The 21,920-nt window shown below is 45.6% G+C and overlaps 1 protein-coding gene across 1 annotated transcript in view; it reads left to right on the top strand.

Annotated features, from left to right (window-relative positions):
• Window positions 1–21,434, top strand: part of LOC147457517 (tRNA modification GTPase) — a 31,857-nt gene extending 10,423 nt beyond the window's left edge. The window contains exon 10 of the mRNA XM_086512376.1: window positions 21,085–21,434. Coding sequence (XP_086368502.1) covers window positions 21,085–21,279 — 195 coding nt within the window. The 3' untranslated portion in view covers window positions 21,280–21,434. The remainder of the gene's footprint in view (window positions 1–21,084) is intronic.
• Window positions 21,435–21,920: the final 486 nt, after the last annotated feature.

Here is a 21,920-nt window from a genome sequence, read left to right as displayed (position 1 = left end):
TACAAAAGGCACAAACATGAAACAACAATTGGTAGAGCGTATTCACAAACGGTACCTGTCGCTTCAAGTGCAGAAAAACGACCTTCGCACATTGGCTTTGCCCGACGGAAGGTTCTTTTGTAGCTAGCGTCGGCAAAACTAGTTGGGCGTTGGCTGATTTTGTAGTTCTCTAGAGTTGACAGGATAGCCGGTGAGCATCCTGCCAGAATAGCAGAGCAATAGAGCATTGGAATAGCCAAGGGGGCAAGCGTGGGATTGCTGGCAATTTTGACTAGAGGAGAGAGAGAGACATCGCAGGTGGTTTTCAGGTGAGGCAAGCGCTGGTGTAATGTGCAGCGGAAGTGATTGATGGTGAATGCTCAGGATGAATGCTTAGTGCTCCTTTTACAGAATGAGAGATGTGCAAAGACTAGAGAGAGAGAGGAGAGAGTGATACTGTGATTGAAGGTTTTGTGAGTGAGAGAGAGAGGAGAGAGTGATACTGTGATTTAAGGTTCTGTGAGTGATAGAGAGGGAGAGAAGACTGATAGGGAGTAGGTAGGGCAGACCAGAAGCCCCAATGACCATGCACAAAAAACCCATAAATGAGGAAAAAAATGGAAAAAAAGCAGAATAGGTCTGGTGGAGCAAAGTGTTGAGCAAAACCCTAAATGTGCCTGAAGATCCGTGTCCAGCAGGTGTACGGGTGGCCAACCCACAACCAAGGGCCAATGCACGTGATGTTTGTGAAGCTTGTAGGCAGGGTGCGGAGCATCTGGAGATGAAGAATCTAACACCCCCCCCTCAACGACAGATGCAGAGTCGCTGAGGAAAAGATGCAACACGCCTAGCAAATCTGGAGTGGGAAAAGAAGAAGCACCAGCCAAACAAAAAACGATGAACCGTCTAGCACCATTGTGATGATGACCGAAGCTAGGTCAGGCTGATCAAGTCGCACAAGGAAGCTGATGGTGAGGCTAACAATAGAACAAGTCGCTGAAGAGGATATATATGAGGGAAAGATGGAAGACGAGCAGGGAACCATTGGTGAAGGTCAGCATAAGAGAGAGACGGAAGAGAGAGAATCCCCCCTGAAGCAGAGCACTCTGACACAAAAGGATAGAAGGGCAAGGTGGTAAATCCGGCAAACTTCAAGTCAAAAAATGATCTCGATCATAAGAGGGAAGAAGGAGGTGGAGGAAACTAGAGGGTGAAGCCATCGGCCTGTGAAGGGCTAGAGATGGTGTTGGCAGACGTCTGTCGAGAAGCCGTCCCATCCTCAGGATCTGAATCCTTCTTGCGGTCCCGCTGTTGTTATAACATTTTGCTGCATAATGACCTTTCTTTTCACAATAGGTACAATTAATGTTAGGACGAGAAGGTGTACAACCAGGTCCAGACGACTGTCTGGGAGCACTACCACCCCCACCCCTATTGGATGTAGAAACCAATGGAGTAGAACCTGCAGAGGCGTTTGAGGTGGCTCTGTCCTGAATGTGTGAAACTATCTATTGCACAACAGGTAAGAGCTCCTCCCAAGTGATAGGAGTTGTCACGTGACACATCCAACCCTATGTGTCTGTGGACAAGCTACAGCATGACCAGGGTTCAGTTCAGTCAAGTCAGTCTAGAATAGGAAGTGAACTGGCACTTTTGTGAGTCTGTTCGCAGACCGTGCATGTCCAGAAGAAAGAGTAGATGCATATCCTCTGGTTGCACACAACACGATCATCAGATTACAGTCAGAACCCATCAGTAGCATTTTTACAGTGCATAGACCTATTTTCCCTATTTTTGACATTTTTCACTTATTATTTGTAAGTGACTTTTGTTGGGAACTAGGTAGGGCAAATTTACTAAGTTTGTATATATAGAAACCTAGCGCTAGCACTTTCTAACGGAAGAGGCAACAGGAGCACCTTGCTCAACAGGCACCTTCTCAGCAAGACCCAACAAGACAGCAGGCGTAGTGTTTTCTGCATCAGCATTGACCTAGCGTTTTGCTCCCAGATCAGCCAGCGTTTTTGCATTGCAGCAGCTTGGCGACAGTACGACCTCAGATCAGCCCTAGCGTTGGCAAATTCCCCCGTAGATAGCAGATCAGCCCTAGCGTTAGCAGACTCCACAGCGATAGCAGAATTCAGCCCTAGCGTTTTTGGAGCAGCAGGACATTATGCGTTTTGCAATTCCATCGCGACAGATTCAGCCCTAGACTCGGCGTTTTCAGTTTTCAGCAATCAGACATCGCAGAAGAAGTCCCGAACCTTGCAGATCTCACCTTTCCGCAGCAGTTCCTCGCCGCAAAGTGTGATCTCGAAGTTTACAGTTTCAGCCCGGAAAACGCAGATTTCAGCATCTTGTTTTCAGCGCGTCGTCCTCGTACCGTCGTCATTGACATCGTCACTGACATAGAGTCAGGAATCAATAGATAAAGATTTGCAGATTTCAGCCCGTCTCGTCGTCGTCCTCATCGTCGTCGACATCGTCGGCAAGTCCAAGCATTGTAGAGATTTGTGCAATCAATAGTAGACCGCTCTTGCCATAGAGAGTGGGGCCTTCGGAGGAGGGTTTGACAACATTTTGGTGTCGTATTCTTCTCTCTCTATCTCTCAGTCTCAGCACCTTCATTCACAGTGTTCACCACTTTGTTTGTGTCCATTGCACTCTCTCACTAAAGGAACGGAAGGCTCTCCCTTCCGTAAGTAAAAGGAACCTTGAGCACAGTTCGGAGCACTCATCTTGAGCAAAGTTCAACATTCACTTGTGCTGCACCTTACAGGAGTAGGGCGCGTGGAGGTAGTAAGTGACTGGAACAAGGAATCATAAGTGTCGGGAAGTTTGAGCAGCAACCGAGTTGCCATGCCCTTGGAAGAGATACCTCGTGTGCAGTGGTGTGAGTGTAAAGACGTCAACACGCTATTCGCACAGTTGACGAGTAAGAGAGAGTAAACTCTGCGATGGTTGAGATTCCATTGATCCACCATAGCCTGTGTAACCATAGCACGTGATCCACCAGAAGCAGTACCATGAGAAGAAGTAGATGAGGAGCCATCATGTGTAACTACAGAAGAAGTGGTAGCTGATGATGTCGATGTAGGAGCACCAGATGCCCGGGAGGAAAGATGGTCATGGCTGGGAGTGTTGCCATAGGTACAGACAAAAAATCAGCAAAAGAGTCTCGTGTGTAAAATCAGAAGCAAAGGTGAGGATAGGATCGGAAAACCACGCCGGATAGAACACCAGAAGACCGCGAAGTAGAGGGTAAGTGACGGGAGAGGCAAGGGAAACCCGAAGAGATGCCAATGAAGCAAAGTCGAGGTGCTGTCCAAACCTGAAATCGCAGCAAAAGGGAGCTCGAAACACCGCGAGAACGCAGGGATTTGAGCAAAAACGCCAGGTGATGAATATCGGATGCCGAGAAGGTAAGGTGAGGGCTGTAAATGCACCAAAACAGGCTGAAAGTCAGCAGGTAAGTGATTGGGAAATTGCCGGAAATAGTAACAACTGTTCAGCTTCCAAGCGGGAAGACCAAGGGGCAAGGAGTGGGGCTCGAATTGTCCAAGATCGGCAAGTAGAGGCTTAAATGAAAAACGCTGGTCAAGCTGCTGTTGTCCTGCCCAAAAACGCTAGGAATGCTAGCTGCTGTCGAGCAAAAAATGCTAGATCCACAGGCTGGCTGAAAAAATGCTGATGCAAGGGAGTCCCTCAAGACTGCAAAAAACGCTAGGCCAAGGATGGGGAAAAACGCAAGGCAGAGGAGAGGGCAGGTGGTGGCAATGAGGCAGAGGGAGGGAGGGCTAGAGCAGAGGCTTGCAGAAGATGATGCTCGCCACCAAAAAACGCTAGGGCTGCCAACAAAAACGCTGGTCAGAAAAAAAAGGCCAGTGGATCTGAGGTGATTCTTCGCGATGAACTCCTCCGCAGGGTCCTTCCAAGTGTAGGCGATGGCAGATCCAAGCCTAGAGCTCTGATACATGTCAGAGTGAGCAACAGAAGGTGGAGAGAGAGAGAGACAATGGCAATAGACACACAAGAGACAGATGGAAAAGGCTGGCAAGCCCCAATAACTCTAGATGGCAAAACTGCTGTGTACAAGACAAGACGGCAAGATATGAATGGGAGAGTGCATTCCCCCCCTCCCGTATATAGGAGAATAGGGAGTAGGTAGGGCAGACTAGAAGCCCCAACGACCATGCACAAAAAATCCATAAATGAGGAAAAAATAGAAACCAGAATAAGTCTAGCCGGGCAAAGTGCAGAGCAAAACCGGACATGTGCCTGAAGATCCCTGTCCAGCGGGTGTACGGGTGGCCAAACCACAACCAAGGGCTAGTGCACGTGATGTGTGTGAAGTTTGTAGGCAGGGTGCGAAGCATCTGGAGATGAAGAACCTAACAATCCTCACATTAGCTAGAGATTGAGACATGCAGATTTAGAGGAGTACTTGCCGAGTCCAAGATTTTTGTTAGGTGTGCCAGATAGAGCCCGAGATAGAGCTACATTACATGTCACTGGCCAGTATACTATATGAGATACAAGGCCGCTTTCACTGTCTATTCAGAGAGGGTTTTTGGACCACTTTCTAGAGTCATGAGATATCAGGATCAGAGATGCCTCGGATTATACTTACTGGAGATTCGCGGACACAGAGAGGATCTCTTGAAGAGAGGCACAATGAGAGAGATCCAGTGACAGCGGCAAATTACAGATTTTTTTTCAATCACAGACAGAGAAGTTTGAGCAATCCCCAAAGCATAGCAGCACCAGAGGCACCAAAGGCATACTGCTTGATCGGGTGATAGAGTTGGGGCAGTCCCGTGGCCCATGTTTTTTCATCCCACGGATGAGGGGGCCCTCTTGACATCGACGCAGATTGCGACAGAGGATCTGTAACAAACTTGGACACCCCAAGTCAAGAATCTGTCGCGACACAAGAGAGAGAGAAGCACTTAAAATACTTCACAACTTTAAAATCACAGTTCAATTTGGTCAACACGGCCCGACGTAGTTTCGTCCCCAGAGAGATTGGCCCCAAAGATTGGCGCCCCTTTTGGTATTTCTTTTATATTAATCTTTGAGCAAAGTACAACTCCTGCAGGGTCCTCCGCTCTCAGACTCTGCGTCCAGATGTCGTGAGAAGTGAGGCCCTTTGGGCTCTTTTATTCTTACAAGGGATGCCAAAAGTAGAGCCCCAAAAGTTTCAAACTTAAAAGCTTCTGGCTTGAAAAACTGCCCAAAATGCAGTCAATGCAATTTACGGATTTCCGTACAGTTCTGCCACATCAGCAACTGTCAGCGCGTTTCACGGATTTTCGTACAATCAGCCTGCCATCGCATTTTTCGGGCGTGCGTATAGTTAGCCACGCCATCACTTTTTCGTTTGTGTGTGTGTATCCCCGGGTTGCACTGCCACGTCATCAATTTGTGACATACCCCCCTCTTGAAAGAATTGTAATTGCCCTCGATTACGCCTGCAAAACAGACAGAGGCCATAAACAATCCAGTAGACACTGACTCTTAAGTATCGACGCACTAGACACGACACCTCTAGTACTTGTACAAAGACGACAATCACATCACTGCACATGACATCATAGGACATCACGTGCCAATCAATCAGAGAAACATTCATTCCAAATCTCAGACCATGATTGCCAGCAACGTATTTAGTAACCACAACTAGATCCATTCTGGACCTCATTGATGTCAGATTAACTAATTTCATATTGCGATCATGTCTATAGAGACTTTCGACTCAAGCACTTCGTGTGCAAGTAATCATTCGCCTCAAGCACTATCGTGTGCGAGAAATCTTTTCCGGGGATCCCAATTCATCACTATTTTCATACTAAACAGAGTGGTCCAGTCATTCATTGCATTGAATCAATCGTGATTCATGATTCATTATTAGGTTCATTTAGGAGCTGGTACTGCTCCAAAATCAGCATCTCGTTCTTAATCCTGTTATCTATTCACAAAAATAGCAGGTTTCATTAGTTTCCTTCGAAATTCATGATACTTATCGTTTTCAGATTCATTCTGGAGCTGTCATTGCTCCAAATTCGTCATCCATTATAATCGATTTAACTTGTTATCTGCATACATCTACCAAGTTCTTCCAGAGAACATGTATGTCATACATAAATCAAATTCGCCTTCGAAAATTCCTATTTCAAAGTTCTTCATTCACACACTTAGTTCATAGTGAACAGAGTGTTTCAATCATCTAGTCATCTCATTCGTGCAGAAGTCTTGATGCACCTAGATCCCTGTGTAGCCATCTTATCTCGCAGAAACTCTTGATGCGCTCACCACAATATCTAGTCATCTCATTCATATGGGAATCTTGACGTACTAGAATCGTTTAATATGCGTCATCTTTCATTCATTCAAATTCATCATTCTTATCTCAAATCGAAAGGATATCCGATTCATTCCTGAGCTATCGTCGTTCTCGATCTCACCATCTCATCCTTGATTTCACTTGCAAAACAGGCAAGGAGATGGCTCACTATGTTGCAAAAGAGTGGATGTCCAGCTCCATGCTTCCCAATCCATACAGATGGGAGTTCCTGGCTACTATTTCTGGTTATCTGCCACAAACAACTAGATTGTCAGTACATCAATATCTCTTTCAGTGTCCTTTCTAGTATCGAGTTCATCTTTTGGTCAACAGTTCTATTCCAGCTCTTCCTGTGAGTAAAGCTTCTGCTTTTCTGTACTCATTTGTCCTTTAAGCTTTCCTCTCGTCGTGAGAAGAGAATCAATGGCCTCATGCCATCTTGAGTGAATCTCATCAATCAGGTAATTTTCATGTGTTTCGCAAATCTCGGGTCTTTGGAGTACTTCATTAATCTTTTCACACCCATGTCAACTTGGAGTGGACGCTTGTATTCTGCTCTAGCAAACTTTACCAAAAAATTTTACCCAAATCTTTATTCTTTTCTTCAATTCCCGTGCCTGATTCCAACTTTTCTTTGCCTTCCCGTTGAGGTGTTATCTCCATCAGATTCTTCACGAGAACCCATGTGTACTCTGGGATTCTTAACGGCTTTATGCTTGTAAGACAGAGCGATGAAGATGGGAGCGCGTCCGATGCGCGATGACTTGAATGCCTAATAAGTCCGGGTGTCATGAAACGAAACTTCCTAAATAACAATTTTGGATAATAAGTCGAGGGTCGGGACACGAAACTTCTTCAATAACAATTTTGGATACGGCAATAAGTCCGGGGTCGGGAAACGAAACTTCTTCAATAACAATTTTGGATAATAAGTCCGGGGTCGGGACACGAAACTTCTTTAATAACAATTTTGGATAATAAGTTCGGTGTCGGGACACGAAACTTCTTTAATAACAATTTTCAAAATTGTACCCAAGCGATCCGTCTTCTCTTTAGTAGGACCGGTATGCTTTGAGAAAAGCACATGCCTGATGCTCTGATACCACTCTAACAAACTTGGACACCCCAAGTCAAGAATTTGTTGCGACACGAGAGAGAGAATTACTTAAAATACTTCACAACTTTAAAATCACAGTTCAATTTGGTCAACACGACGCGGCGTAGTTTCGTGCCCAGAGAGATGGCCCCAAGATTGGCGCCCCTTTCGGTATTTTTTTTATATCAATCTTTGAGCAAAGTACCAACTCCTGCAGGGTCCTCCGCTCTCAGATTCTGCATCTAGATGCCGTGAGAAGTGAGGCCCTTTGGGCTCTTTTATTCTTACAAGGGATGCCAAAAGCAGAGCCCCAAAAGCTTCAAACTTAAAAGCAAATAAGTCCCAAAAGTTTCTGGCTTCAAAAACTGCCCAAAAAGCAGTCAGGGCAATTCACGGATTTTCGTACAGTTTTACCACGTCAGGAGTTGTCAGCACGTTTCACGGATTTCCATATAGTTTTGCCATGTCAGCAACTGTCAGCGCGTTTCACGGATTTCCGTACAGTCAGCCTACCAGCGCATTTTTCGGGCGTCTGTACAGTTAGCCACGTCATCACTTTTCTGCACGTGCGTGTGTGTCTGGGTTGCACTACCACGTCATCAATTTGTGACTGGATCCATACCATACTGGTGCAACATAGGAGCCGTCTCGACAGAGTGCTTACCTTGGAGGACATTGAACCTCTATAGCCTTTTGGATACTGATGTATATGTATATGATGCCTCTACTGTTAGAGAGTTCCATTGTATCAGCTCACCCTTTGTATCAGCTTTCACAACACCACCCCCCCCCCCCCCCCCCCCCCCCCCCCCCCCCCCCCCCCCCGCCAACCCCACCCCCACTATTTTCTTTTCAGTTCTTTGTACTCTTTGTACCTAGACCTGGTATTAGATTCACCACATGTAACCTTTTGGTCTCATAGGTCATTTTGGCCTTTTGAAGACGTTAATTTCATCTCTCTCTCTCTCTCTCTCTCTCTCTCTCTCTCTCTCTGCATCAGCCTGTAGGTAATTGAACACACAGGACCAAGACTTAGCGGTGATGACCTGTTCATGGAGCATAGGGTTATAGGTCTGGTGCAGAGTCGATTGACGATGTGCTCTTAGTCAACCAAGGCTTGCACACATTGGGATGGCAGCCAAGGTGCAGGACCTAAGTACTCAGGGCTCACTTTTTTGGAATGCTCAACGGGGAGTGAAGGTGGCATCGACACGTGCTGGTCAGAGCAGCACTACATAGGGCAGTGTTGTATTTGAGCGCAGGTCCTTGTTGGAGGTAGAGGTAACAAATGAAAGAGGTGGCAGGGTTACATGCTGTCTTACAAGGGATGCCAAAAGCAGAGCCCCAAAAGCTTCAAACTTAAAAGCAAATAAGTCCCAAAAGTTTCTGGCTTCAAAAACTGCCCAAAAAGCAATCAGGGCAATTCACGGATTTCCGTACAGTTTTGCCACGTCAACAATTGTCAGCGCGTTTCACGGATTTCCATATAGTTTTGCCATGTCAGCAACTGTCAGCGTGTTTCACAGATTTCCATGCAGTCAGCCTGCCAGCGCATTTTTCGGGCGTCTGTACAGTTAGCCACGTCATCACTTTTTTGCGCGCACGTGTGTGTGTTTGTGTGTCTGGGTTGCACTGCCACGTCATCAATTTGTGACTGGATCCATACCATAGTGGTGCAACATAGGAGCCGTCTCGACAGAGTGCTTACCTTGGAGGACATTGAACCTCTATAGCCTTTTGGATACTGATGTATATGTATATGATGCCTCTACTGTCAGAGAGTTCCATTGTATCAGCTCACCCTTTGTATCAGCTTTCACAACAACCCCCCCCCCCCCCCCCCCCCCCCCCCCCCCCCCCCCGCCCCCCAACCCCCACCCCCACTGTTTTCTTTTCAGTTCTTTGTACTCTTTGTACCCAGACCTGGTATTAGATTCACATGTAACCTTTTGGTCTCATAGGTCATTTTGGCCTTTTGAAGACGTTAATTTCATCTCTCTCTCTCTCTCTCTCTCTCTCTCTCTCTCTCTCTCTCTCTCTCTCTCTCTCTCTCTGCATCAGCCTGTAGGTAATTGAACACACAGGACCAAGACTTAGCGGTGATGACCTGTTCATGGAGCATAGGGTTATAGGTCTGGTGCAGAGTCGATTGACGATGTGCTCTTAGTCAACCAAGGCTTGCACACATTGGGATGGCAGCCAAGGTGCAGGACCTAAGTACTCAGGGCTCACTTTTTTGGAATGCTCAACGGGGAGTGAAGGTGGCATTGACACGTGCTGGTCAGAGCAGCACTACATAGGGCGGTGTTGTATTTGAGCGCAGGTCCTTGTCGGAGGTAGAGGTGACAAATGAAAGAGGTGGCAGGGTTACATGCTGTGCACTCAAAGGATGCTGGTGGTGAACATGATGCGAATTGGCAATGGGGACTGCAGGTTGGTAGGGCATTGTGACGGCCAATGCAAGTTGTTGCACATGCTGGAGTTGGCAGCAAAGCCAATTGGTTGGGGCCGGCTATTGTAAAAACACAATATTATGTATGGAGTCATTTGAAGGGAAACTCCAGTGAGGCTACCTGCAACGGCTCCTCCGCAAGCTTGCACACACATATTTTATGTCCATGAAGTGTGTTTCTTAGAGCTTGGGAAGAAGCTTTGCAACTAGCTCTACAATTAGGTGCGCTCAAGTCTGCACTCAGCAAGAGAACATGTTCCCTCTTGACCCCAGTTTTACTTCATCACCGTTTGTGGACATGTGTGGTCTCAATCCATCCTTCTGTTCACATAGGGACTACAAATTTGTGTGGCAGAGCTAGCAATGCATAGCAAAATCAACAGTCGCAGCACCAACAGCACATGAGTGCGTTGTTAATCAGTGACAAGCACGCATACTTGAGCTCGGTGGATCAGTCCACCTCTCTAAATGTCAAATCCAAGCTACATTTATTTGAAAACAGCCTATCGGCCACTTGTCAAGCTGATTTTGGGGTGCTAGGAGCCGTTCATAAGGGCTCTGATGAGTGTGGGGATAAGGTTTTAAGGTAAGCATGGGTGTAGGGAATGGTGAAGTAATTGAGTGCATTGGTCAAGGTCCCATGGTAGCTGCCCACCAAGTAGTGATGAGCGTCGGGATAAGGTTTTAAGGCAAGCATGGGTGCAGGGAATGGTGAAGCAGTTAGAGTCCCCATGGTAGCTGCCCTCCAAGTAGTGAGGGAATAATCAGCTGCGGTAGCAATCAGATGATGGTGGATTTTATGGAGCAGATTGCTCTTTGCAGTCTCATGTAAGTAGACCCTGGACTTCTGCAATTTTCTTGAAAGTTGATACCCAATATTGGTCTTGTTCATGTCACAATGGAGATTGTGTAACAAACATTCTCAACTTTAGTAGTGAAGGTTCATCCATCCCTCTTGTTGGGGTATAAAGCCCAATGTGGTCGCCCAGGTAAGTGGGCGGGCCGCCAGGTATGTACACATATTCTTTTGTAAAAACCTAATAAGAACTCACTATGCTCTACACATTACAGTAGAGCGAGTTCGGTGTTGTCAGAATTTTATTCTGAGGTCATCTCGGCCATCGTTCGGCTTCGACAAAGGTCTGCGCAGGCCATTTTCGACTACGTGGTCTCGACGGGTGCAGATCCGACTCTGCAAATTTGGGGTTTTCGGCCTACGACTGCAGGTGCTGAGGATATCGACACTCCCAGAATGTTGATTTGTGGCTGTCTACACATCGAAGGACGGCTCACAGTTCTTGGAGGCGTGTCACATACGACACGGGCGCATCTACACACAGACTGTAGGCGACATCCACTAGTTCATCAGGTAGCTTGTGTTTGCTGCTTGATATTCCAGATTTCATCCTGACATTGCAGATACTTCCACATGGGACGTATTGTCTGAGATGATGTATGTCTGTTGAGGGTTTGCTGGTTGTGAGTCACGCAGCAAAATACCGCCGCAGCGGTTACAGCATACAGTGGGAAATTTGTGGATGTATGACTTTGTGGGAAGTCTATGTACTGTCAGATTTACTGCAGCCTTTGTTGAGGGTCGAGTGAGGTTTTATTGAGCTGGGGGATTCTCGAATGTTGAGATCCTTTCGGTGATACAGGTCTTGGAGCGATCCCTCGAGCACCCTTAGATAGGCAGCTAGGATGTATTGACTGTGAGTTAGACAGTTGGGATTGCATCTTTGCTTTATTGCCGTTGAGGCATTGTCGCAGTTTATGCTTACAAGACAGTGACAGGACAATGAGAGACAGTACAGGTGCAGGACAGGTTTACCCACAGCTTACAGTGTTAGAGAGACGGTGGTTTTTTGAGCTGTTTTTTGGTCTGTTTTTAGTACACCAGAGCCATTTTACAAAGGAGACTCCGCCAAAATTTCTGCAGAATCTGAAGCTTTCTTGGTTCATTTGACAGGTTGATATTGGTTCAGAGGTCAGTTTACAGGGGAAACTTTGTCGAATTTTTCCCAGGAAAGTAAACTACTGTGAAGCATAGCTATGGCTGGATCACAGGACACTGCTCTTTACAATATCAAGAAGCTGGATGGAACCAATTTCCCATTGTGGAAGAAGCAGATTTGGCACGTGTTGGTACAAAAGAAGCAGATAAAACCTATAAAGCTCAAGGGGATAAAACCAGAAGATATGGACGAAGATGAATGGAGCGAAATGGATGAATTGGCTCTTTCTACCATTATGCTGACTTTGGCAGAAAGCGTTTACTTCAATGTAGCAGACGAGATGTCGGCTTATCAAGCATGGTTAAAGCTGAGTGATCTTTATGAGAAGCAGAGTGCAGCTTCACAGGTATACTGGCTTAAGAAGCTTGTTGACTTGAAGATGAAAGAAGGGACACCTATGTCCAATCATCTGAATGAATTCAACACAATCTATAGTCAGTTGTCAGCTCAAGGTGTCAAGTTTGATGAACCTGTTAGAGCTATGTTCCTGTTGATCACATTGTCGGAAAGTTGGGACACTTTTCGCACAGCTTTGAGTAATTCTGCACCTCTAGATGGTTTGAACATAGCAGGTGTAGAAGGAAGTCTGCTTACTGAAGAAACCAATAGAAAGACAATGGACAAAGGCAAAGGAACAGCCCTAGTTGTCAGGGGAAGGACCAAAGACAAGTACAAAGGTGGAAAGAGCAGTCTCGTAGCAAGTGACATAGAATGCTACCATTGTGGCAAGAAGGGTCACATGAAAAGAGACTGCAGAGAATGGAAAGCAGAAAAAGGCAAAGAGAAAGTTGAAGACCATGGTGAGCAGAACAAGTCCTCAGTGAAGATTCAAGAAATAAATGTGACAAACACTGTTGCAGATGATGACAGTTTAGTGTCAGGAGACATCTACTTCTTGAAGAATACAATGGACTCAGCTCTTCTTACAGCATCTGATGGAAATGCACTGAGTGACTGGATTATAGACTCATGGGCATCACTTCATGTGTCTCCAAACAAGGAGTGGTTTACCTCTTATGTGACCACTAAAGATCATGTTCGGCTAGGCAATGGGCAGACATGTGAGATCTTAGGTGTTGGAGATGTTCAATTGAAGTTTCAGAATGGCTCTTCTTTCACGCTGAAGAATGTGAGACATGTTCCCGCAATTACAAAGAGCTTGATCAGCACAGGTTTACTTGATGATGCTGGCTACGTCACCACTTTTGGACAGAACATGTGGAAGATATCCAAGGGTTCTATGACAGTAGCACATGGAGTAAAGTCTGGAGGACTTTACATGATTTATGTATCAAATGTCTCTAAAAATGTAATCAATGTAACCGAGCAGCCGAACGTTTCTTTGTGGCATAGCCGGTTAGGACATATGTCCAAGAAGGGAATGAAAATCTTGTCTCGTTCTGGTTATTTGCCCGGCTTTTCATTTAATGATTTTGAATTCTGTGAACATTGTCTGTATGGTAAGCAAACACAGCAGCCACATAAGCATAGAAGCAGTAGAAGAGATACACAGTTGGCACTTGTTCATAGTGATTTGTGTGGACCTATGCCTAACCTATCTCTAGGGGGAGCTTCTTACTTTATGACATTTATAGATGATTACTCGAGGAAAGTATGGGTTTACTTTCTCAAGCACAAGGATGAAGCGTTTAGTGTTTTCAAAACGTTTGTGACACTTGTGGAGAATCAGAGTGGCAAGAAGCTTAAATGCTTACGCACTGACAATGATGGAGAGTATGTTTCAAAGGCCTTTCAGGACTTTTGTGAGTCAAAAGGTATAAAACGTGAACTTACTGCTCCTTACAATCCTCCTCAAAATGGTGTTGCTGAGAGGATGAATAGGACCATACAAGAGAAGGTCAGAAGTATGTTGTCTAATGCACAACTGCCAAATGGGTTTTGGGCTGAAGATGTATCAACAGCTATTCATCTTGTAAATAGATCTCCTAGCAAGGTTTTGCAGAAGGATTCAGTGCCAGAGATGGTATGGTCAGGCAAAATGCCCTCATATAAGCATCTCAGAGTCTTTGGCTGTGAGGCATATACTCACGTTCCAAAGGAATTTAGGAACAAACTTGAGCCAAAGAGTAGAAAGTGCATCTTTCTAAGCTATGGTAATTATGGTGAGATGGGGTACAGACTTTGGGATCCCGAATCCAGAAAGGTTGTCCGCAGCAATGATGTTCACTTTAATGAATCCAAATATCATTCTAAACCAGAGAAGGTTGAGGAGATTAGAAGAGTTGTCTTCCAAGAAGATGGACCTGCACGTGCAAGACAAAATGTCAGGGCTCAAGAGGAGCAAGGACAGGATAGAGTGGAACCACAGGTTGTGGCTGAGCCTGAGCCACCTATTGTGCGTAGATCTGGACGTGTCACGCGACCTCCTGATAGGTTTGTTCCATCTATGAACTATGTCATGTTGACTGATTGCAATGAGCCCTCATGTTACAAGGAAGCAGTGCAAATGAAGGACTTTGGGAATTGGCAATTGGCCATGCAGTCAGAGATGACAGCTCTGCATAAAAACAAGACATGGAAGCTAGTTAAATTACCACAGGGCAAAAAGGCTCTACCTTGTAAATGGGTTTACAAGTATAAGATCACCGCTCATGATAGTCAGCCAAAGTACAAAGCCAGGCTTGTTGCCAAGGGCTTTAAGCAAGAACAAGGCATTGACTTTGATGAAGTCTTCTCTCCGGTGGTCAAGATGACTACATTGAGATGCTTTCTTGCATTGGTTGCCATATTAGATTTGGTGTTGCACCAAATGGATGTCAAGACAGCGTTCTTGCATGGTGATTTAGATGTGGAAATTTACATGCAGCAGCCAGAAGGGTTTGTTGAGAAAGGCAAGGAAGATTGGGTATGCCAGTTGTTAAAGAGTCTTTATGGCTTAAAACAATCACCGAGGGCATGGTACCATAAATTCCACAAGTTTATGCTTTCTCAAGGCTACAAACGTAGTGAGTTCGATCACTGTCTATATACAAAGAAGGCTAAGGATGGTAGTTGGCTGATCCTTATTTTGTATGTGTATGACATGTTGATTGCTGGCAAGCACTTGGAAGAAATTTCAGCTTTGAAGTCAAAGATGGCAAAATCGTTTGACATGAAAGACATGGGTGAGGCAAGTCATATACTTGGTATGCGCATTGAGAGAGACAGATCAAAGAAGTTGATTTGGTTATCTCAAACAGAGTATATTGACAAGGTTTTGCAACGTTTCAATATGGAGAAGGGAAAGGCACTGAGTGTTCCATTGCCACCATATGTGAAACTTAGCAAACAAGATTGTCCTGTGTCTGAGGAAGAACAGGCTGAAATGGATAAGATTCCATATGCGTCTGCAGTGGGTAGTTTGATGTATGCAATGATTGCTACTCGCCCAGACATTGCATTTGCAGTGGGAGTAGTAAGTCGATACATGTCAAACCCAGGCAAGAAACATTGGGAGGCAGTGAAAGGAATATTGAGATACCTGAAAGCTACAAAGAGTATGCGTATATGCTATGGGAGTCAGGAGCTAAGTGTAAAGGGTTTTACAGACTCAGATTATGCAGGTGACTTAGACAACCGAAGGTCTATGTCAGGGTATGTCTTTACATTGGCTGGTGGAGCAGTATCATGGCGTTCTAGATTACAAGATTGTGTTACTCAGTCTACTACATAGGCTGAATATGTTGCAGCATCAGAGGCATGCAAAGAATCAATTTGGCTTAATCGACTAGTAACAGATTTGGGAATCAAAGAAGAGATGCCTGTGTTATATTGTGATAGTCAAAGTGCTATACAATTGGCTCGCAATCCAGTTTATCACTCAAAGACAAAGCATGTGGATGTGAAGTATCATTTCATCAGGGAAATGCTCGAGGATAAGCAACTTCAGCTTGTCAAAGTTCACACCACAGAAAATCCTACTGATCTACTTACAAAAGGACTTCCCTCAGAGAGCTTTGCGCATTTTCGCAAGCAGTTAGGTGTAGGGTAGTACATCACTTCTCTACATCTCTTGTATATTAGCTTCTCTCACACTTAAAGTACCACATTGGACTTTAACTGGGAGGTTGTTGGGGTATAAAGCCCAATGTGGTTGCCCAGGTAAGTGGGCGGGCCGTCAGGTATGTACACATATTCTTTTGTAAAAACCTAATAAGAACTCACTATGCTCTACACATTACAGTAGAGCGAGTTCACCATATTGTCGTGCTCTTCTTCTCGCACTCTCTCTCGCGTCGCACTTCCGCTCGTACTCCTTTACCTCTCATAGTATCTCATGTTATAACACGTCTCCTCTTACCTTGTCCCTTTGGCAAGACATTGTAACATGAAGGGAAAACTTGCTGCAATGCAATATTTGAGTTGATTTTGATAGTTTGTCTTGGTAATGGTATGGACTTCTTCACATTCTATCTGCCTACCTTCCTTTTTTATATTCTCTTTCCAAGGAGGCGTTATCAAATTTTTTTCCTGAGAGTAGTGGGTGTAATCCTGGTCTTGGTTTAGGTTTCTCCATTTCAGAATTATTTGTGCTTTCCTGTTTATGAGAGCTTAGATTTTGGTTTCAGAAGTGTCACGAGACCAAAACGTTTTTACATAAATTAACACACTGTACCTTTTCGTTGGGGGAGGCCTGCTCTTTTGCTTGCGGCTTGCGAGGCCCCGGAGCAGGAGGCTCACAGGGGGTGCGGGGGCAAGGCGAAACGAAGACAAGTTTCTGTGAGAGGGGTGTTGTGTGGTGTTGGTGGCGATTTGGTCTGAGACGTCGGGCTGTGTTGTGCAATGGTCACAACCCTCTCTTCACCGCACCCTTATTTTTGGTCTCAGTGGAGGGTGCCCCTCTAGTTCGCCTTTGCGACGTAATGGCGCCTGTGGTGTTTGCGAAGGGGAGTGATGATTCCTATCGCGGATGGGGCCTTGATGCTGAAGGAGAAGTGGGTGTTGAACTGCCAATCCATCTCCTCGAAGAAAACACAGCCATAGAAACTTCTCCAAAATTGTTAAAGAAGATCCTACTGCTGTCCAAACTCTTCTCTTTGAAGAAGCAGTTGGAAATGAATAGCTCCCCCTCTGGATCCAACAACCGCATGCTTGCTCCCCTTGCAGGAAGGCACGGTAACACGACTCCATCTGGGAAAACCAAAACAATCCAGCATTGCTACACTTCCTGTGACCTCCATCTGGTTCCCCTCGGTGAAGAGAGGTCGGGGTAAACAAGGAAGTTGTAAACGAGGATCCATAGCTTCCACATACCCAAATCTGCCCCAAACTGGAGAAAAACCAGGAAAAAATAGCAAGCTTCTTCTCTCTCACTCATGTCCAAAACCGCACTGGATCAGCCAAATCCGAGCATCCAAGGTGTTCATATCACCATAGGGCTCTGATACCATGTTAAAGGTGGCAGTGGAAGATGCAATGAAGGCAAGAACTCGCTTGTGATCCGGTGGGCACCTCGACTCTGATCTAGAACACCTGCAATGCCAAGCACATGAACAAGGCACATGTGGAGAAGAATCACCGAGGTAGAAAGAGATTAGGACATTTGAGAATGAGAGAGAGAGAGAAAGAGAGCGAGAGATCTTGGAAAGGCTCTCCATGCTGATCATACAAGTGACCAAGGGTGGTCTAGTAGACATGCCAACTAGATAGACCCGAGGTACACAGAACTGCGACTGCTATTGAAACTGCCAATTGCTCCTGTACACGAGACCAGTGACACGGGGCTGAAGACCCCAACACAGATCCACCTCTTGGCACCAACCGAGATCTGGAGAGTGAGGATCGGCAACCCTCAAGGCTGGTCACTGCACGGCTGCCCTCTAGATGGCTGACTATCTCTGCTCTCCTAGGCCCGCATCGTCGTGGAGATGCTGCTCTCTGCATAGGTCAGGAAACTCCAGGTGCTGCCAACCAAAAACGCTGGCATGGCTGGCTGCCGGGTGCCCAAAAGCGCTGAGGAGAGGGCTGCCCAAAAACGCTGGGCTGCCCCTCTCCTGTCCTCTAGCAATGGGCAAAGAAAATGTACCCTAGGGCCCCTAAGGGAGGGTGCCCCTGACTGGGGCAGATCTGTACTGCCTGGAAGTGACCCCCCTCCCCTACGTATATAGGCCAGAAGGCTGGCTGCCCGACCCACACCTCCAGCCTCACGACCTTGGTAAATGGGGGAAAATAAGGAGATAGTGGAAAAAGGGGCACAGGGGAAAAATGTGACAAGGCTGGGGAATAATATTCCCAGCCTGCAGGAACACAGATGGCCATGGAACCAAGCCAAAAACTGGGGCGAAACATGGCTAGACACAACCCGGCATGAGAAACCTACCTCACACTGGCCGGGCACAACCACAAAACAGCCCTCACTTCCTAACACCTTTCCCTAGGAGAACTGGGGACCGATTGGACGAATCCATAGAGAGATGCCTGAACTCTAACAAGAGGGGTATGTACTATGGCTGCGGGCCCAGGTGTGGGTTCTGGTCTTATATTGGCTTCTCAAAAGTGAGTTTGGCCTCGAGTTTTGGTAATTCACATAAAAAGGCTGAAAACCTTATAAATTGTGCCAAGTCAAAGCAATTTCGACCTCCACTAAATTACATGCAAGGTTTTACACACAACATCTCGTGCACATCATGCTCTAGGACTAAGGCTAGTATACGATCACAACCGCATATTCTACTAGTCATACTCTTCTTGTGAACGTTGTCAGATGTTGGCAGAACTGCTTGGTCAATCACTAATGTCAAAGGTGCAACGAAAAAGGTGAATCGGATGACGATCAAGTCTACAACTAGTCCCGAAGTGTGGGCAGCCTTGTGTGTGCGGTACATGGCCGAGGGCAGCAGCACCTCGTGTAGAACCTACAAGGGGCACCACACACGGTGGGGGGGGAGAGTGATGAGAGCGCGCAAGTTGCAGCTAGAGCAACAGAAAATGCCACCAGATTACTATGCTAGAGAGAGGTTGCGATTCTAATCTGGGAACGCTAGAGATAGAAACCGCTACCAAGAGGAGAGAAGCATGCAATCCCAAAAACACTGACGTAAGTTGCACGACGGAATGAATACAAATTTTGACCCACCTAAATAACCCCAACCCATAAAAGAAGGGGCGCCCTAGAATATATATGCCACATCACCTAAAACTTACATAAGGCATGCAATGCAAATCACATTGGTTAAGAACTGCAGTATACAGAGACGCTAACCTAGTAGAAACCTAGGGACAAGGATCCCGCCTCAAGCTAGCCCTCAAGATGGACACATACATGGCTGGTACTGCCAGAAAAGGTACGTTTGTCGTCTACTTCAAATACGGCTAGGCATAGAGCCCTCGCTCCTGGATAGGAGATGATACTCACCCCTGCTCCTTGACAGGAACTGACCCAAGGAAGCTGGTATAAAGGAGCCACCTGGATAGGAGATGATACTCACCCCTGCTCCTTGACAGGAACTGACCCAAGGAAGCTGGTATAAAGGGATAATGTCGCTTGAGGTAGGGGTTTGGTGAAGATATCAACAGGGTTATCTGATGTAGAACAATACTCAAGACGTTTAGTACCATCTAGGGTCTTCTCTCGATTAAACTGATACTGTATTCCCACTGCTTCTTTCCGTAAATGGTGGGTATCAATGTCAGAACTCTTGGAAGAGGACGAGGCCTCCTCCTCTGAACTGCTAGATTGCTTTTTGTGCTTCCTAGACTTTTCTTGGATCTTCTTTTCTTGCTTTTCCCGCTGCTTCCGCCTTTCCTGGTCCTCATTGAAACTAGAGGAAGAGAAATTGTCGGAACCCTTTGAAGACGAAGAAGAGCTGGGATCATCCTCAAAACGAAAACGCTTCTTGGATCCACTAGCCACCTTGAAAATTGATTTCCGGCGAGATAACCGGGATAATCCTCTGATTTGCTTTTCTTCCGAGACTGCTTTTTGCTTTTCATCAAGTGACTGATCTTCTGTTCAAGAGCTTCGTCAAACTCTTCTTGCGAGTACAATTTCTGCTTTTTTGCACCCGGCTTTGCGTTGGCGGCATCTTGCCATTGTGAGTGAACTCTTGTCGAGTGGATGATTCTTCAGGTACTTCACATATATGATATTTTGGGCCCTTGGGAGTACTTGATCATTCTCTTTGCGTACGTGTCAACCTGTAGTTGACGTCGGTACTCCGAAACTTGCCTTGGTCTTATCCGGATTCCTCTGAAGGAGGCTTGCTCCATTAGTTTCCTCTGTGCCCCCGTTGGGATTGGATGCTCTTCATCTTCCCACAGACGTGTGGTCGGAGGGGTGTCTTCTCTGTGGGATTCACTGCTAGAACCCATGTGCGCTGTAGAAAAAGGATCTGATTCTCCATAGAAGAAGAATCACTTGACCTCTGATACCAGTGTAACAAAGCTTGGACAACCAAGTGAGAAATCAATAGCAACACTTAGAACACAGAAACTTGAACAATAAAACTTGAAAAGAGAGGGAGAGAAGAGGAGAGTCAACACAAAGCAGCAAAGTTTTGCTTCCAGATGCAATGGCCCCAAAGACTCGCTCCCCTTTCGGTATTTCTTTCTTTATTTCTTGTTCAAATAGGTACAATTCCTGTGGGATATCTCCGCGACTCTGCTCCCAGCTTGTTTGTTGGAAAGAGACCCAAGAGCACTCTTTTAAAGGTTACAAGAGGCCTAAAAGCAGAGCCCCCAAAAGCTATCACTTCTAAAAGCAATTGCTCCCCCAAAAGCTGGCACCGTTGCTACGCAAGCGGTCAGCGGATTTTGTGCAGAATTTTTGCTGGTCAGCCTTCCACATCAGTAAGTTCGCAAGTCTTTTATTTTTCGCCCTTTGTCTCTTATGTCCATTGCAGATTGACCATTAGTGGCCTAACTGCCTGGCCAAGCCGTGCCACATCGACAACTTGTGACAGCTGCACACGTCTAGTATGTAATTTTAGGTTACACTTCTGAGTCAGCAGCTTGAAATCGAAGCTTTTGTCAAAGAAGTGTTTTTGGATTCTGAAAGGGGGGTCATGAAACTTCATTACTTCAGCAAAATTGTTTTTAGAACACTGCAAAAATGGTCCGTGAGGTTTTTGTTTTCCAGAAGAGTATACTTTTCAAGATTGTTTCAGTTCAGGAATGGTGAAATTAAGTCCTTTTGGCCATGTTTGTTTGTATTGTTTTGTTTTTTTGGGGCTTGAGTACTTTACATGCCTTCTTTTTGTAGAGGCAAGCAGAACAACTTCTAAGGGCTAGTGAAGCGCTGGAGAGGCTTAAAGGGTCTATTCAACAATGCCTTCCCATTGATTTTTGGGCTGTTGATATCAAGGAAGCAGCCATAGCCTTCGGTGAGATAAGTGGAGATGTTGTCTCTGAGGAAGTTCTCTCACGCATTTTTAGCAAGTTTTGTATAGGAAAATGATATGCAATCGATAAATTTGTGTTGTCCGCTTAAGGGCATTCTTGTTTATGTTGCATGATGTATCTCTTTAGCACTACACTCATTTCATGAAAGAATTAGTTTGCTCGACCTTTCTTACGAAGCCACTTAGGCAATGAAAGCTTTTTACTTGTCGATTCGATCATCTCTTGGTTGGTTACCGGCTCTTTGCTATAGTAGATAGCACAAAAGCTGAGGTATTGTTCCTGCTTATGCCATGTGGTGGTTTGAAGGTTATGAAAATTGCACTATCATTGTAACAAGTTATTTGTATTGTGCTGAGAAGCTTTAACAAAGGGCAGTTTGTATGCCATTGTCATAAAGAGCTTCACATCCTCCATTTTTGCCAATTGTCTCTGAAGAATTAAGGGTACGATTTATCTCCAATGATGAAAGAAAAAAAATTAGACTCAACAAGTGCTTCTCTTTCCAAATTGGTGCTTCATGATCTTGCCTAATGCACCATGTGTGCAGAGGCATTGAGATACACTTATCATACATCTGTTTTGGGCCATGGTTTTAAAGGGGGCAGCATTTCATGGGGGTGTGCTGGGGAAGCTGCTAATGGTTGAGGTGTATGAGATGGAGGGAAATATGCTGGTTAGTGTCACGAGGTATTGAGG

The sequence above is a fragment of the Adiantum capillus-veneris genome, chromosome 5, assembly GCF_014529385.1.
Source record: "Adiantum capillus-veneris isolate H3 chromosome 5, ASM1452938v2, whole genome shotgun sequence".
Classification (NCBI taxonomy): Eukaryota; Viridiplantae; Streptophyta; class Polypodiopsida; order Polypodiales; family Pteridaceae; genus Adiantum; species Adiantum capillus-veneris.
This window is presented reverse-complemented; position numbering and strand designations above follow the sequence as displayed.